Source organism: Cinclus cinclus, chromosome 3 (genome assembly GCF_963662255.1).
Source record: "Cinclus cinclus chromosome 3, bCinCin1.1, whole genome shotgun sequence".
NCBI lineage: Eukaryota > Metazoa > Chordata > Aves > Passeriformes > Cinclidae > Cinclus > Cinclus cinclus.
The window spans coordinates 51,218,286-51,236,082 of NC_085048.1; the positions used below are offsets into that span (position 1 = coordinate 51,218,286).

The 17,797-nt window shown below is 38.8% G+C and overlaps 1 protein-coding gene across 1 annotated transcript in view; it reads left to right on the forward strand.

Annotated features, from left to right (window-relative positions):
• Positions 1–17,797, forward strand: part of NKAIN2 (sodium/potassium transporting ATPase interacting 2) — a 513,845-nt gene that overhangs the window by 480,771 nt on the left and 15,277 nt on the right. Inside the window, exon 5 of the mRNA XM_062488772.1 lies at positions 14,626–14,686. Within this exon, the coding sequence (XP_062344756.1) occupies positions 14,626–14,686 (61 nt within the window). The remainder of the gene's footprint in view (positions 1–14,625; positions 14,687–17,797) is intronic.

Genomic DNA, 17,797 nt, shown 5'->3' on the forward strand with positions numbered 1-17,797 from the left:
ATAGGCTTAATTCAAATCATCAGGCTTCAGTCTTCTAAAAGCTGGTATCTAGCTGAAGCTAGACAGCAGTGGGGTTTCTTTCCCAGACATGAAACAGAACAGACACCTCTGAAGACATTAATCCAAACCTATTTTGGATAATTTAGATACCTGAAACAGGTGGGAACTTTTATTCATTCTATACCTGCCTAACTCTCCAGTGACTGCAAAGGAAAGCTAGTTGGCATTTGTTTTCACATTTATGGGGGGAAAAGGAAGATAATTATATTTGTCATCAAGTACTCTTGAGGTAAAAACTTCAGAAGCTGCAGGGCAGGTAAATCTTGTAGGCAAAACACTAGTTCTGACATTTTTATCATGGCCATTCTCCTATGTGACGAAGAGTGAAGGACCAAGCAAGAATTTTTGGCTCTTAGAAGAAATATCAGTGTGTTGGAATTCCATTAATCTCTCACTAAGCATGGGGATTGCCTTGATATTACCTGTTCATTTTGGAAAAGTGAATAATTAACGACAAAGATGCCTAACTGGAAAGTATTTCATAGTTGATATGCATACCACAGTCATTGCATTCAAACAAAGTTACTCTAAGGTTAGCTGTAAATGCTGCTGCTAATTCAACATTACAGTGTACTTGTGACACCTTCCCATCTTTATTTGTATACCTGCATGCAAGTGTACTTGTTTACGTCCTTTCGTGTGTGATACAGTGACTGACTAGAGGAAAACAGAGTTGATGGAAATAGCACCAGAAGTCAGTAGATGGTTAATAGAAACTACAAGGCCACATTTTTTGTGTCTTGACAGCAAGAAAGAGACTAGTTGACATATGGAAGACAGAAGACATTTTATTATAGAATCTCCCCATGATACGCACAGTATCGGTGTGAAGAAGCCATAAATTATGAAAGCATGCAAACGGGTGCATGTGAAAGATGCAAAAGATTATTCTAAATTGATTGAAAAAATATTATTATCAGTATTGAAAGTCTGCCTGACTGAAGCAGCAACAAGGACAATGAAGACAACTGAAGTACTTAGTGGGCTCAGTAATAGCTCAAGATCAAGTAAATCAATATAAGAATGATGAAAAAAAAAAATGCCATCATCAGGACCTTTATATTTGGCACAAAATGCAACGACCTAAAAAGAATTCAGAAGGATATCTCCAAAAGAACATAGAAGAGTTTTAGGATGACTCTATCAGATTCAGGTCAGGTGGATGAGGGATCATTATCCAGATTTTGTGTTGAAGTTGAATGAGATGGCTTGGCTGAATGATCAGCATGAGAATCTAAAGGATCCCAAGGCAGGCTTTTGTGCTACATGCCATCCTCCAGATAAAATAGACATCTTCATGAATTATGCAGCTAACGTGTCTCTGAATACCAGTAGGGCTTCACATCTGTTTGCTGCCCACTTCTATAAAGTCTTCCTTCGTGTCTACATTGCTGAATACTGAAGACCACTGTGAAAGTCAGAGGCAAGCACCTACTAATTAGGCACGTATTAAGCATGAAGTTTAACACCTTGTTGTAGAATAATGTCTTCACTGACAATTTTGCAGAGTTTTCACAAGAAACTTGTGAGCACACATATTTCTGGGCACATAAGCAGCCACCTGCCTCTACAAATCTCATTTCCATTGCAGAGGAACAGCAGGCCTCTGCAAATCTGATCAAAGGACTGTGAAAATTGTAAAAGAAAGATCTCCACTCTCACAAGCCAAGACTGAGCTCACACTTATCTCCTCCTTCCTGATGTCAAAGTTTGAACAGGAAAAAATATCTGGATACACATCCTAAGCAAGAGCTGTGTTTGTCCCCCAGTAATTCAAGCAAAGGAACTGAGACCATCAGATTAGAGCTCTTATCTAAACTTGTCTTGCTGTACTTGCAACATTTTTGGAAACTGGAGGTTTCTGTCCTAATTAATTATGTGTCTGAAGTCTGTTGGCATTTTTAACTATTTCATTTGTATTATTAATGTATTTGTTACATTTCAGTTTTTTGGGAAACAGAAACATGCCTATTGGACCTGTATCTACTCTGGTTCATAGGCAACCAAGCAAAGAACTATTTTATATATTTGGGTAGCACATTCATATGTCAAACCTTGCAAATCCTTTATCTCTAATAAGGCCTACTGCCATTCCAGTTCCTGTTCACTGAGCTTTGGCTGCTGTTTCTTTTGTCTTGGCATAAAATATCTGGGGTGTTTTCAGACTCTGTTTTTCCTCCATTTTCTATAACTCTTAATTTATTTTGCAGTGTCTCTGACCGTCCATTGGACTAGCATACCTAATGTGCTATATCTGTGTTCAGGTTGCAATCTTATGTTCCTATAGATTAATGATGTCTTGCCCACTAATACTGTTATTGAGTTTCCAAGAACTTCCAAGTATCTTCTTGAGTATTCAAAAGGTAGTACTTTTACTGTTTCACTGCCCTAAATGTGAAAAACTAAATAAATCTGAGTTTATGAAATGTAGGTCATCTGTAAAAAGAGCCTTGAAAAAGATAAGGTGATTTTTAAATCTTAGATCAAACAACATATTCATGCATATTTTCAGAATTTCAATAAACATCTTATTGATGTGCACAGAATTTAACAAATTAATAAAGCATAATATGGGGTTGGATCTAGTGAAAAACAGTTTTTTGCCTTCAGAGTGAAGGTTCCAGGGTTTATTCACCTATTAGATTGGTTTATTAATAAATTATATTATTTAATTGAATTTTATTTCAGTGTGTGTAGACAAAATACAACTGTACAACTGTCACTTTCCATTTACCACTACCAAATAGGATGAAATGCATGCCTAATATGGCATTTATAAAAGACAAACTTTTGTCAAAATCTCTCAAATCCCACTAACAGAAGTCATTCACATACTTCCCCTAAAGGTCATCAGTGAACTCCTAGGTCCCTTGGTCAACTTAAAAGTGAGGTTTCTATGACAGATTTACTTTCTGTAAATTATTTTTCCACTTTGAACAAAAGGATGCTGAGAGTAAATAGTCAGCGCTAAGACACTTAGTTTTGTCTATTTTCTAAAGCAGGATGGTTTCACAAATTAATATCCTAGCTAAATAGTGTAGCAATTCCCTAGCTGTTGACCTGATAATCACATAATCTTTCTAAATAAGTAACTTCCTAACCCATGAGTTATGATGGAGTGCAATGTTCTCATGAACTAGCAAACTACATAGCTAAAGATAGGGCAAACTGAGTGTCTCTTGTGTGCCAGTAGATGGTTCCAGATGTCCATGATTCTATGAGATGAAGCTGGGAGCCATCAGACAGTATGAACGTGTCTCTTAGCTCCCAATATTGTCTTGTTCACATTGGATAATACGTTCTATCATTGGAGCACCAGTGAACAATGAAGGGTAGGTCAGCACGCCTGTGTGCACTTGAGTACCTGGTCCCTTTTCCCATCCATGCTAGCACTCTTCTTTCCCCTCTGACAACGTACTCTAAGCAGCTCTCCAGTGCGTTATACTGCAAATAACGCCTCTCTTCTTCCTTTGCAACATTCTCCTGATGCTTCCTAGTACATACGACTTTGCTGCTGATATTTGAAAATAATCCAGATCATGGGATACATCTCAGATTAAAGCTCTTGAATTGGAAACATGACTAGAGCTGGCCTGTGACAACAGAAATTTTTTCCTTCTTTTGAAAAGTCTAACTCAACTTCATGCACACTTTCCCTAAAACTCTTTCATTAACTTCTAAAGATTTAAATAGAAATTTTCCCACCTATTTCAGATATATAAGAAAAACAGGGGGCAGAAAACTCCTCACTAAAAGTGACTTTTTGGCTTTACCCTATGTTTATTAGTGCTGTGCAGCTACACAGCTCAGCAGTCTACAAAGATGGCTGTGCAGGTTGAATCTCATAGCACAGTGCTGTGTTCTCTCATTTCTCTTCAATTAAATTATCCTTCTACACTTTATTCTGCCAAGTCAATACAACCAGATGAAATATTTCTCAGTTCTGGCAATGAACTGATAATGTAGATGGACCAAACATCTAACAATAATTTATTCTGTAACCCTCAGTAGGAAATAATATTGTCTTTCACTTTTCAAAGACTTGGTGCATCAGTTCAAGTCAACACCAAATTTCTGTCTACTAAATATATATATTTTTGACAGAAAATTGCAGAAGAAGTGATGCTATAAACATTTGGAATACACAAATTAAATACAAACAATGTTAAAAATAAAGCATTTACACATTACTGATATTCCACATAGAGTATTATTATGGGTAAATGACAACTTAAAGTAGTATATGTAGCTGTAGCACTTTTCATGCCTTCCATGCAAGAACTGAAACCAAAAGTCATGATGTTTACTGGAACTTTGCAGTGCCTTGGAAAAACAGACACCTTTATCTCAATGTTACAGATCTTGTGAGGGGAGAAAAAAAAAAAAGAAGAAAAAAAAAAGAAAGGAAGAAAAAAGAGACTGAATTGTGTTGTTTTGATATTCATGTTAGGGGTCTGCATCACAGAAGTGGGACTTTCTGGAGGCAAGAAAAGCAGAGCACTTTCAGGGACAAAGAAACACAGCTGCTGTACCAGCATGGTTGCTACTTGTGTGCAGTTGTCAGAGCAGAAGGAAAAGGTCTGTTTGCTGCTTTTGCTCTCACTTCATGCAGTCCATTGCCAGTGTGCAGGCTCGATGGAATCTGGCCTTCTCTGCTAGTGCAGAAGCTTTCCCTCACCTCTCCTGCTGGGGCCAAGGCAACCTAATCTGCCACTAGATGGGCTGCTCTGAGTGACCCATGCCTGGAGCAGGTGACAGAGCAGCAGCCTGCACCACATGTGGGTTAAAGAAAACACAAACCTCACATTTTTCACAAAGACTAACATGTCGAAGTATTGCTTCCACTTATGGTCTTCCTACCAAGCAGCTTCTGCATCAGCATTTTAAACAGTCTGCTACTGAAATCTAGGGAAGAGATGTGTGCTGTGTTACTGAGAGCCACACAGGTCTTCAGACCAAGGATGGTGATCACTGATTTAGAGAGAAACATGCTCAGTTCAGACAAAACATTTATTTTTAAATGGGCATCTGATGTCTGCCGATGGCAGAGGTCTAATTCAGATTTCCTTGATCACCATAGCTGGCACACTCCCAGGTACTGCATTATATTAACAAGGTTCATAAACTGTCAGAGATATAACTCATCCACTTAACTCTCTGCAATGAGGTACAGACTCTGAGGACATGGCCTTTCCGAGAACGTTCTTTCTTTGTAATTCGTCATTCCCCCGAAATGCCTCGTGATATGATGTTACTGGAATCTTCAGCTAAAAGGTTCATTTTATTTTTTTGGTCACACATATTGCAGAATGTATTCATATGTATTCTGCCACCCTAGGCAGTGACTGGGATCTCTGCCATCAAACTATTTCAGTTCGGAGCAAGGAGATCACTATTTTCCATGCTGAATAAACAAGAGAGTGATCCCCTGCCCTTAAGCAGAAGGTGTACAAGGGGAAAGGTGCCTTTGACCATGGAATTCAATCTGTCATTCTGCTTGGAGCCTCTAAAGCATAATCTCTCTTTGTACCAGCCTAGGCTGCATGGTGTGATATTCATTTAAACTCTCCAGTGGCTCTCCTTTTGCAGGAGGGGTTTTCACAAAGCGCTTTGGCATTTGCTTTTGAAGCCTGCTTAGCTGATTTTGCTGAATGGAAAAGGTAGCCCTGAAACATATATTTTATTATAGTTTTCAAAGGTGGAAAAAGCCTGCAGTAGGCTAATGCTGAGAGGAAAAATAGCCCTGAAACATTAGCTGAGTTCAGTTACTTTAAACGTGGGCACCACAGGAAGAGGTTTTATTGACTTTGAAACCCCCCTGACACTTGATGCTGTTATATTGTGCACCTGGAGCAAAATGTTTGTGCTAAGCAATGCATTTGCTAGATGTGTGGTTCCTAAGGAGATGGAACGATGTGGAGCACCCTATGCATGCTGCTTTGAACTTTCACTGAGATACCTCTATTTCTTTACTCCAGAGCACCAGGCTTAAGGGAGTTATTTGGTTAAGATAAGCTCATTCTTCCTCACCTTCCTTATATGCATTTCCAGAGACAGGATGTCCTGTCAGGTAATCCACCTTTCCATATTGTTCACTGGCACAAACAGCCAGAGGGCTCAGGCATAGCTTCCACCTGACAATCACCTTCCTGGCAGCTCTGCTGCTGATGGCACTGTCAAAGAGATCTCTCAATTCCTCTGCTGTTAGTCCACAATTCCCACTGAGCTTCTGAATAGCTATTACTGTATTTTTATAATCCATCAACATTCAGGTTTCATAAATTCAAGCCCTATTCCTCTTGATCACACTCTCTAGAGCTGTTTCTATGAATGCCTTATTTGTTTTTCTTTCCGTATGTTAAAGTAATGAGCCTGACTATTCAGGCTGCTGAAGGGCTGCTTCAGCTGAGCTGTGCACTTTGCATACCATGCATCCATCTGCCTTGTCAGCACCACCATCACCAGCTGTTGTAGGAACACTTTGGTCAGAGCATTATTAGGCTGCTACAACATGACCACCACCATGAACTCAGTGCAGTGCAAAAGCTGTCACGTTCCATGGAGTTTCCTGACCCTGTGACCATCATCAGAGCCTTGAAATAAACAGCAATTCATCACAGGAAAAATAAATATCACCACAGAGTCAGCTGTTACTGAAAAGTCTCTTACCTCTGATGAAATGTTCTGGGTCTTGTCATTTATCTGGCAGCAATGATCTAATTTAATCTAACGTGATGAGGGAGCAGAAAAAATTACCTGGGCTTCCTTTCTGAATTTTTACTCTATACAGTGTTTGTGGTTGGCCACAGTCCTGAGAAACTGGCAGACATAACATATTATTCTCCTTTTTATCTTCTACTCACTCTCTTCTGAATGTTTCTGTTTCCCACATCCAAGGGCCCGGTGTTCACACTCAAAGCATTAAAATTTATTTGCCATATGGGTGCCTCAACATGGAGGAATGAATTTTCACTGAACAGACACACTCATATGTGTTTGTTTATCAGAAATTCAGAGCTCTCCTGTGCCATCAAAATATTTTTCCCTATTCAATCTGCACACATTTTAAATATTATGTTTTTTGTACTGCTCCTCAAAAGAGTGAGTAACATTGATAATCAACTGTCTCTTGTAACAGAGTTCAATTTAAAATCCTAGACATTCATTTGGTGGGCAGCAAGGAGTCTGTGGCTTTGTTAGATCTGCAGCATAAAGAACCAATTTTTCTTATCCTAATCCTATGGCTGTCTGAAAAAGGTGACACACAGTTGCACATAATGATAAGAAAAGCTACTGCTGCCAAAGGCAGTAAGATACCAAAGCTAGATGATTAAACCATTCCAAAGCTTTCCCAGAAGACAAGGGGAGGCAAAGGTCCAAATTTTTTTCATCATGCTGTAAAACCTTCAGAGCAAAGCCCACATAGTGACACATATACACTTTCTCTTTAATAACCCATTCTTACTATTTACAGAAAAAAATGGGGTGATGCGTGTTTTAAAACCTTTCAGTTTAGTTTTTTGTTTGTTTAAAGATCATCCTTTGTTTGTTTTTTTTTTGTATGGTTGGTTTTTTTGTTGCCAAGAGGACAGTGGCAGTTTTGCTTAAAAATAAATGGGATTGTTTTTTGCAATCTGCACTGCTCTAATGGCTAAATAACTTTTATGTGAAGAGCAGGCACCACAACACACACTTGAGCCCTGTACAATCAAAGCTCTCTTTTTACAATGACAAGTTGGACTACAGAGCTACACCATGAGATGAAACAGAGCAATAGACTTTTCTGTATTCAGGACTTCCCATACACTTGGATTGGATGAAATCAACAAAAATATATAACCAAATATCTCCTCTGACCTTAATGAAGTCAGAAAATGTAAAGTGGAGACAATTCCACAAAAGCATAAAATAAAAAATTAAAGTTTCCCCAGGCTGAACATACTTTTGGAATTACTAATGCTCTCAGCCTGAACTGAGCAATGCACATTTGAGCTGTGTACCTGCTGAATGCAGGTGGAAAATTTCTTGGTGGCTTCTCAGCCCCATCCTTGCTGTAAGCTGTCACCTGGGGATCTGCACAGGTGAGCCCACTGTCACCTCCCCTCTGTCCAATGAGGCTTGCCTGCCTCAGCTTCTTGAGTGAATACAGCAGAGTCCTGGCTGGGCTGTTTCACTTGTGGGAGCAGGAATGTGAAGTTCAGTGCTAAGCCTCAATCGACAGGATACTCCATAGTTCAATTCACACAGAGGTCAGCAGTAAGTGATCCCCAGTTCTACCTCATGTGAGCTGGTAGCCCCTGTATTTTAGGTTACCTTTCAAGTCTGAGGCAGGAAAAAAGGACATTCTGCTCCTTAGCTGGGAGATGAAATAATGGAAAAGTGCCAAATATCATGTGGCTATCAAAAGCATAAATCACTCTGAAATACCTAGGCAGAGTGAAAAAGCTGTAGAAAGCTTTAGGTCAAAATTGCAGAAAATTCTTGCTGAAGTTTAAACTTTCTGGAAATTTGGGTTGAGCCAACTGTCTGTAACACAGCTACAAAACAGGTAAGTATGTCTTGCTTTCTATGTTGTTAAAGGTTTGCACTGCCCTTTTGTGACAAGCCACAGTGCTGTGGTTTTCAGTGCCCCTGTAGTCTCTTCAAGTCATCAGGTGCAGAAGCTTGCCAGGGAAGTTGCTCAGGCAACCCTGAACAAGATAGAACTGCTCTCATGTGCCCAGCAGCATTTCAAACAAAAACATTCTAGCAGATCTTCACAGGGACCTTCAAATGCTTATACAAAAAGGAAACCTCCAGAAAACTGAAGTCCACTGAGAAATAAGGGAAGATTTTATGTTACACACCTTCTAGACAGCTGATACAAAAAAGATTATGAGGCACCAGTTGGAATAAATGCAATTTTTATCACACTTCTCTTTTCCAATGTTCCTAGACTTATACGAATTTATGATTCATGGTTTTACTGTGTCTGCTTAAAAAAAAAAAAAAAGACACCTTTGGGGATGAGTTTTCAGGTCAAGAATGGAAAGAAAAATAACTCAATGGCTACACAGACTAAGAAATTATCATTTTGGCTTGCATTTAAATTTCATAAGTGCCCACTAGATATTATTGTAGACATGTCAGTTTGACATTAACTCTTTTAAGTAATTATTTTATTGCACAGGATAAAGCTAGTTGGCCATAGTAATGAAATATTCTCTCTGGATAGCACATAGATAGTCAATTCTGTAAGAGAATGACAGCAAGGCCACACAGTCTACCTTCCCTATCAGGAATCTGTCCTTAAGCCAATAGTTTTCCTCTTCGGTCCTTTTATGATGAAAGAGACTTAAACTTGGAGGAATGACAGGGTTTTCATAATTTGAAATGTAAGCACAAATAAAAGCATACCTCAACAGAGTAGTTTCCATGGAATGCAGCTTGAGTTTTATATTAAACTCCAGCAATGATGTTCACTCACTGATGCGGCACTGCTGAAGGCAGTGAAATCATGCTTGAAAGGATTTTTGCAGGGGGCAGCTTTAGAACCCCCATGACACCGACTTAAATCTACAGATATTGAGAGAAAGGTCTCTGCCTCACCTTTCCTGCTAAATAATGAGTATGATTCTTCTGAGAATCAATACACTGGAAGCTTTCTAGACAGTAATTCTCCAGTTCTTCAGTTGCTCATAATGTGTCTGTGTGTCTATGTGTGTATAGCAATATATCTCCAAACTCTAAAAATCCATTTTAAAGAAATATTGCCCCTTAAATGCACAGCATTACAAAGGTTTTATGTGTTCAGACCACTGTAAGCCTAAGAAATACTATTAATTTGCACATGACTGGACATGTAACATTGCATCTTTGCAATATAACATGGCCAGGGCCAGAATTACGTCTGTGCATTTCTGCCATATGATTGCTTGAACTGACCCATATTCTGCTTAGGTGTTAAAAGCAGAGTGTTCATAGGCACCTGCAAAAATTTAATGAATAGTGAATGCACAAGCCTCAGCTGTTTCAGAAAATACTGAAACATTTTTCTGTAGGAAAACTCAATAGGTTTGTGTTTTTTTTAGTTTAAGGTCCATTTTGTTGGACCTACTAGGGTTATAGAATAAAAAGGTATTCATTCAATGAAACCAAGACTATGTATTATTTCCACAATCCTTAACTCATTAATCCTCCTCTCAAGCCTCCTCCTCACCACCCTATCCCAATCAGATTTTGTTTCCTCCTTGCAGTCACACTTGTGTTTCAAGTCGCCAGCTTAATAAGCATAACTTGTAGTAATCATCTATATAGATATTGCTTTAGAAGAGGGAAGTGTGGTGTCCTTGGCCAGCAATTATGGTGTTTTTAATGATAGCCTTTTTCCCAAATCTGATGCTCTCTGCAGTGTGTAGAAACATTCATCTCCATAAAAGAAGTGAGAAAAAATCGCAAGACAGGATTTTGATCAATACTGATTCTGATTAAGTTTGATCACAGCCCTTGACATTTTGAGCAAGTCTGGAAGCACACTCACAGAGACTCAAGATCTGCCAAGAGTCTTCAGCAGTGTAACAGGACATTGTTGGCCTAGGTAGGAATATTCTAGCTACATTTTTGTTTGCCTTATATGTCTATGATAAGGCAATAAAATGCATTAACTTCATTTTGCAGTTAATCTTATTACCAAAGCTTCAGTAATGCTGTTTTATTGGTGATTTATTTTAGGCTTTTCCTGTCTTCGTTTTTTTTTTTTTTTTCTTGACAGAAGGAAAATGGTTTTATCAGCATGCTTATAGATTAAAAATATAAAAACAAATTATTAACTGTTTGAGATCATTGTTTATAAAATTAAGGCCATCAGGTGCCATCAAAGTACACCCAGAGAGCTGGTGCAGGCAGGCATGGATAATGTGTCACTTTTTGAAAGAGCAGTATTCATTTATACTCTCATATGGACATATCAGAGAAAGTTATAAAGAACACATTTTTTCAAGGTGCAGAAAATGAGGTTCATAAAAACATGCATTCACTAATCACTCTATGTGTAAATGAGCAGAAATGTTGTTAATGGTTCCTTCTCCTCTAGAGGCCCGTACTATAGCATTAAAATGTGAGTGGGACAGATGTAGACACCTAATCTTGATGAGTCTGGGATCCAGAAATGATCTTCTGCTCATTGCACCTATTTCTTTTTAACACTGCATGGTTTATAAAAAAAAAAAAACAAAGCTCGTTTAATTAAAAAGACACAGATAGGGATGCAAAGCAACAAGATTTTTCAAGCTAACTTTCCCAGTTTTAAACTGATTTTCTGAGACAGTCAGGCTCTTTCTCTTCTTTATCTCTGAAGACTCATTTCCTTCCTTCTCCTGTAAGACAAAAATCTTTTGGAGCTACTGAATCAGGAAGACTCTTCTCTGTGTAATTATCATACTGCACTGAACACTGCTGTGTTTGAGGACTTCCCAGGAATATATCAAGCAATGTGACTCATTTCTATAATTTGTTTTGGTTTGGTTTCTTCTCTCATATTCTTCTCCAGGGTGAGGAGTGTATTCAGTATTTTGTTTGGATTTGTTGGGGGTTTTGGGGCATTTTTTGTGATACAAAAGGATATTGTGGTGTGCTTCTGTTAGAGAGAAAAGATTAGAGAAGTGCATCTTGCACTATAACAAAGGTGGTAAATTTTGGGAGACCTCTCCATCCATATGGGAATTAATTAAAAATTTAATTTGACTGAAGTCCCCAAGAAATCTCTGCTGTCTGCATAGATGATCTGTACCCTTCTTATGGGAAGTCTTAGTCCACAGGGAAGGAAACATTCCTGATCTCGGGGATCTCTGCAGTCTACATGGGTTCAGGTCATTGAGTATCATCAAAGTGAAAACTGCAACTTTTTGGTTCTGAACCTCAGCTCACAGTGTGTGCCCACTGCTGCTGATGCAATTAGAAGATTAATCTTGAATGGCTGTCACTGTATCAGAACTGATAAATCAAAAGAAAAAAAAAAAAAACAAAGGAAGAGAAGAACAAAAAAAAGTGAGATTCTAATAAGAACAAAATTTTTATGTTTACCAAGCAAATGGTTGGATAAATGGGGGAGCAGGGGAGGTTTCTTTCATGAACTCTGGTTATCTCATGGGAAAAAAAAAAACCCTGACATTCATACTTAGATCAGAAAAATTTGAACTTTGAGGCATTCTTTTAATCAACAAGTTCATCTGATGAAATGCTGTAGGATTTGCTTATATATCAAAGGAGTTCCCTAGAGATTTAAGTGATGTAACTGAATACAATTAAAAGATCAGTTGTAAACACCATTTGTGATACAGTTTGTTTGCTGTACTTTGTAAGATAAGTTCAGTTAATAACTCATGAACTTGTGGTGGTTTACAAGACAGTAAAGTATTGAACTGTAGTGCAAGAAAAGGATTACCATAAGAGCCTGCTAGAGATGTAGCTATTCAGCTATCTTGGATCTGATGGTCTGTAAAAAGAGAACAGAAAAACTATTAAGCCAAGGTTCACAACCAAGAATGGAATCATTTATGAACAACCTCTCTGGGCCTAATTTGTTGCTGAATTAAACCTCAAGTAATGTCATTGAAGTCAATGGGGTTATGCAGGGCATAAGTCAGTGGAGCAAATTAGCCCTCTGTCTTGAAGCCAAGAAATGAAAGGAAAGAGTGATCCAATAAAGGAGAGATGAAATGCTGATATTAGCTGAATGCCACTACTTGGTACAGTGTGTTCTTTGTGTCCAGCAGTGAATATTTCATCCTTCCCAGGTGTAAAATCTTCCCAGCAGCGCTGTAAGGCAGCTTTATAATAAATGACAAAATTAATGGTTTAGTTCCCTTGTAATGCATCTTCTGAGCTTCCAACAGAAGATTAAACTGTGAGCAGACAGCAACTATGCTGCCTTCAGTGTTATCTCCAAATCAAGTCTTGATCTCTTCAGGAAAGCCTTGACACTTCTTTTTTTCCCCTTTTGCCATCTCTTACCCATACAGTTATTAGAAGATAGCATTTGTGGGTATTGGTAACTTTCTACATAGAAAACTGACACAAATTCCAGGAATATCCATCTAAGAGCTAGAATAAACTAGGCATAGTCACTGTCTCATGTATGAAGGCACTACGAAATGGAATGGATTTGTTTGCATTTAATTTATATATGGGTAATATTAAGGGCTCTAAGAACCCACAGTATTGCAGTGATTGTACATACGCCTTGGATTGTTGAAAAAAAAAATCCATTTTCACTAACCAGCATTTATAATACATGGTCTCTCAAATTTCACTTCTTTTACTGTCCAACCTACTGATTACTCAAACTGAGGTTAAGATCATCATCTCCCTCAGCTGGACATTATGGATTTTGCACCATCCCCAGAGAGCTAAGTCCTGGCTGAAGTCTCTAGGCATTTTTATTATCCATATAATTATGGATAATATAATAAATTCTCAAAGTGTACAGATGGGTTTTCAGCTCATGAATATATCTCTGTGAGGTGGCCTGTGCAAAAGAACACATTTTGGCAGCATGGCTCACTTTTCACTAAACAGAGATCAAATAACTGGAATTCTTTTTGACATCCTACCATGCAAATTTCAGTGATGAGCTAAAGAATGAAAAATTATTTGTTGTAATGTAGTAGAGAAAGTTCTCCAGACCTACATGTAAGGAAAGTTGTGTAAAGCAGGCAACATGTGACACCTGTTGCTACTCCAGTATTTGCTCTTTTACTTCTGATCTAACTTAGCAACAACAGAACTTGTTGGAGGGACCAGCAGCTGACTCACGATACTTGGCCTGTTACATGTGTGATATTGGCCATTTATTTCTGGTTTTATCTCCATTTTTTTCTGGGCGGTACTTCAATAACTACTCCAGATTTTGATTTTTTTAAAATCCCATTGGTTCTGTTTACAATTCAATTCTGGGCATGCTCTGCAGACAGGACTGAAGGGAACAAGATACAAATGTGCCAGCTGCTGTGTGAGATGATGATGTAAGCACTTCCAGGACTACCCAAAGTGACTTGCCATGAGGCTTGAGGACTATTGCAAATATGGGAACAAGTTCCATTAATCCACATCTCTAATTTCAACTGATAAAATATCATTATAAAGCTGGTTTACAAGTGCACTAAATTTGTCCTTGATTTAGTTGGCACAGTTCTGATTTTTAAATGTTTTCCTAGAGGCCCAGGTTTTGTTGGATAGCAAATCTGATTTTGACAGAAATATTTACATTTTCAGGAGCGAAAAGCTCATCCATCCAAACACCCATTCACTTTTCTATTTTTTCGAGAATTTAAAAAGAAGTAACCTGGGTATTGGAAAAAATTTTGATCACTTTTTGGAAGTTTTATTGAAGGATATGTTTTCAAGAAAGATGCAGAATTCCCCTATTTCTAATTAAAATTATTAAACTCTTGTGGAGAATTATCTTTACCTCACCAAAGAAAGTCTGTTGAATTTTGTTATTTCTGTTTCTATAGTCTCTTCTAAAGCCATCTCTTGTTTCTCTATGGTATCAGTCCTACATCTAACACTATTAACATTTTGTTTCAGCTGGCAGGCTTCATCTATGCCTGTTATGTTGTGAAGTGTATTACTGAAGAAGAGGACAGCTGTAAGTACTAAAGCTTTATTACATAAAAAATGATTTATTTTTTTTTAAATCACCCCTCCATTATGCTGGCTCTTAATGACTTCAACCTAAATGCCTTATTATATTGTAGTCAGATCAAGTTTTCTGTCCATCCTTCTTGGTCTAAAATCTGGAAATGTCTGAGAGACAAAGGAGTCATTAAATACTGGCTTAAATTACATATACCTTTCTTCTGGGAAGATCATTGCAAGTCTATCTCACAACTTAGCTTAAAACATAAAACAAGTGTGTTTAAAAAAAATCTCAAGTAGTAAATACAAGATATTTTTTTTCCTTGTTCTAGGCTGTTATTAACTATTTTCAAAGTAATTGGTTACAACTGAGGTTATAACTTTTTTTGTGTTGGCACGTATATTGTCTTGTAAAAGTACTTCTAGCAAAAAAAATAAAAAGCTTCAGATCATTCATTTATGACAGGTGGAAGAGTGGAGCTCCTCTTTGTTCCTGCTGCTCCCAGGTTACAATTACATGAAGTGAAATGATTTCATATAGATGTAGGTTTGTGTTTCTTCTGCTTATTTATATAAATAGAAGCCTGCCAAGCAAATTTTGCTCTTATTGAATGCTGTAGAATCAAGCCATTTCATTTTTTTTCTCTACTCCAACCTGGATTTTTTAAAAAGGGCCACTGCAGCTTTTCAGTACATCTTGGGATTCATACTAAAGCACTTTAGAAACAAGTATCAGAACTGCATGTAACTTTGATAAAATATACATGAATCCTAGGGAGAGCTCTGCAACAGGAAGGAAAAGGGTTTTTATTTGATTGAGAGCACTGCTAGGGCTGGCAGGGGTTCCTTTGTGTGTTCTCCTGTGTGGAAAATAGCTACAACCCTATAATCTATTGGCAATACAGTGTCACTGTGAGCCATCAAGGGGAGATTTAATGCTGAAATCAAACCACCACACTTTGGAGGTCGTTTTGACTATGCTCATTTCAGTTGTCTTTGTGTTTCTGTGGAAGTGAGGAAGGTAGAAAGAGTACAAAGGGTTTAGGGCAGCTGTGTGGAGCAGGGGTATGTCTCAAATAGACTTTTCTGTTTAGGGAAGTACCCAGTCATATGTACTTTCTCCTGCTTTCCCATTAAGTGCATTCATTACCCACAGAACTGGAGGACAGTTACTCCTTTTCCCCCAAAATGAAACCCCATTCAATCCTGTTCTGCCCTCTCTTCTAACGGCTTAAATATTTTTTCATTATTCTGTAATGCCCTAGGGCATGATATAAATGAAAAGCGAGGAAGGGACTTGAGCCTTGGCTCACCAGTCAAGCGCAGAAGTCAGAGCACATTTGAGAGATTTCTCGCATGGTTCATAAAGCGGCATTCCTGGCAGCAAAGTGCCATGGCTAATATGGTATGGTTTTCTTCTCTCTGCAGCAAGAGCTCCCTGTTGTTCAGCAGCCACAGATTGTCATGCTTTTTTGAACATTTTCTTGCCATCACCTTGACTATTTTGTCATTACATTTGTCATTTAGATTTCATTATTACTTTGTTCATACACTCCAGACAGGTCTCCTTGTCCAGTCAAAGAGCATCTCACCCATCTGCCAGCACCTCTCTGAGGCACCAAGGTGAATCCCCACCCAGTGCAATGAAGCCAGCGGAAACTCAGGTGCTGCAGCTTCCCCTCTGCTGAGGTTTGGAAGCTTGGCTGGCAAAAAAGAGTAACAGAACTTCTGTGGCTGAGTTGTGCCAACAGTGTAATAGTGCTCATATTGGATCTGGCCCCTTAAGGTATCATAAAATTAAAACAGCTTTAGTTTTTTTTCTGAGAGGCCTCATGAAGTAACAATCAAGAAGGATTCTAGTTCTCTCTGCTCAGACATCCACTCTGCCACGTACCAAATGTTCACTGTGGCAGCCAGGGCTTGCAGTCTGTACAAACACCCCCTGGTCAGGTTTAATTTAAAATTATTTTATTTTCTTAGATACATTTTCTCACCTTCTCCGTCCCTTTTGGCAACACATCCATCTATTGTGCTCTTCTGAGAAGTGTATCCCTTACAGATGTCATGTTATTTGGTATTTGTACCCCAGAGGAAGATGCCTAAGCTTGACTTTCTCTATATAATCACAGATGGGGTCATCTCATGCAGACCAAGTGAATGCTTAGGGGAAAAGCTTCCAGGAAAAGAGGAGTATGTCCCAGATTAATTGCTAGAGCTTCCTGCATGAAGTCTTTGATCTGAGATAGCTCCAGATCTCCTAGCAGTATTTATCTTTCCATAGATAGGCTGTTCTTCCACTTTTCCAGTACCTCACCCCCTGCCTGTTGCTATGGAGCAAACTCTGTGACAGAGGGATGAAGGTGTCTCTCCTACTCATGGTGTACTCCCTCCTCCAAAGCTGCTGAGCATCTAGCATAGGAGAAAAAAGCTTTACTGTGCTGCCCCAAACCCCTGCCTAGCATCCACACCTCATAAGGAGTGAGGCCAGGCTTGTGCTTCAAGTAAGTTTGGCAGCTGGCGTTCCCTCTGTGCTAGCAACGTGTCTGTCAGCTGTGAAAGATCCTCTGGTAAAAACAGCCACCGGAAAGCAAAAACCACACTGCCCTGCTTTCCCAGCACTGAAGTAGTCTGTAAAGAGCAATAGAGGGACATTTTCATCTTCTTACCTACCTCTTCTTACCCACAGACATCACAGGAGAAATCTAGATCTCTGGCTTTCAGGACCACTCATGCCTATAAAAATGGGATGCCTTACAGACAAATAGAGGGACCATAAGGATAAATGTATTGGCTCATACCAAAATGTCGCTCAGGCACAAGTCCTTTCTGATGAGACAGAAACAACAGAAAAAAACTCTTTTGATTTTCACAATGGACAAGGTGAATACCCATACACTCAATTCCATTTCTTCTGCTTTGCTAATGGGCCATGGGAACCTCAGCAGTCCAAAAGAGAAGCAAAAGAGGCAGAAACACTGAACCTGGCAGTACTGAGCAGCCAGACATAAGACTGGGGGAAAAGCCATGCAGTCTCCAAGAGCCAAACATGGGCACGTTCCAGATTTTAACCAGATGAAGATACTGACACTGCTCTGGAGTACAGAAGCTGTCTCATGTTCTG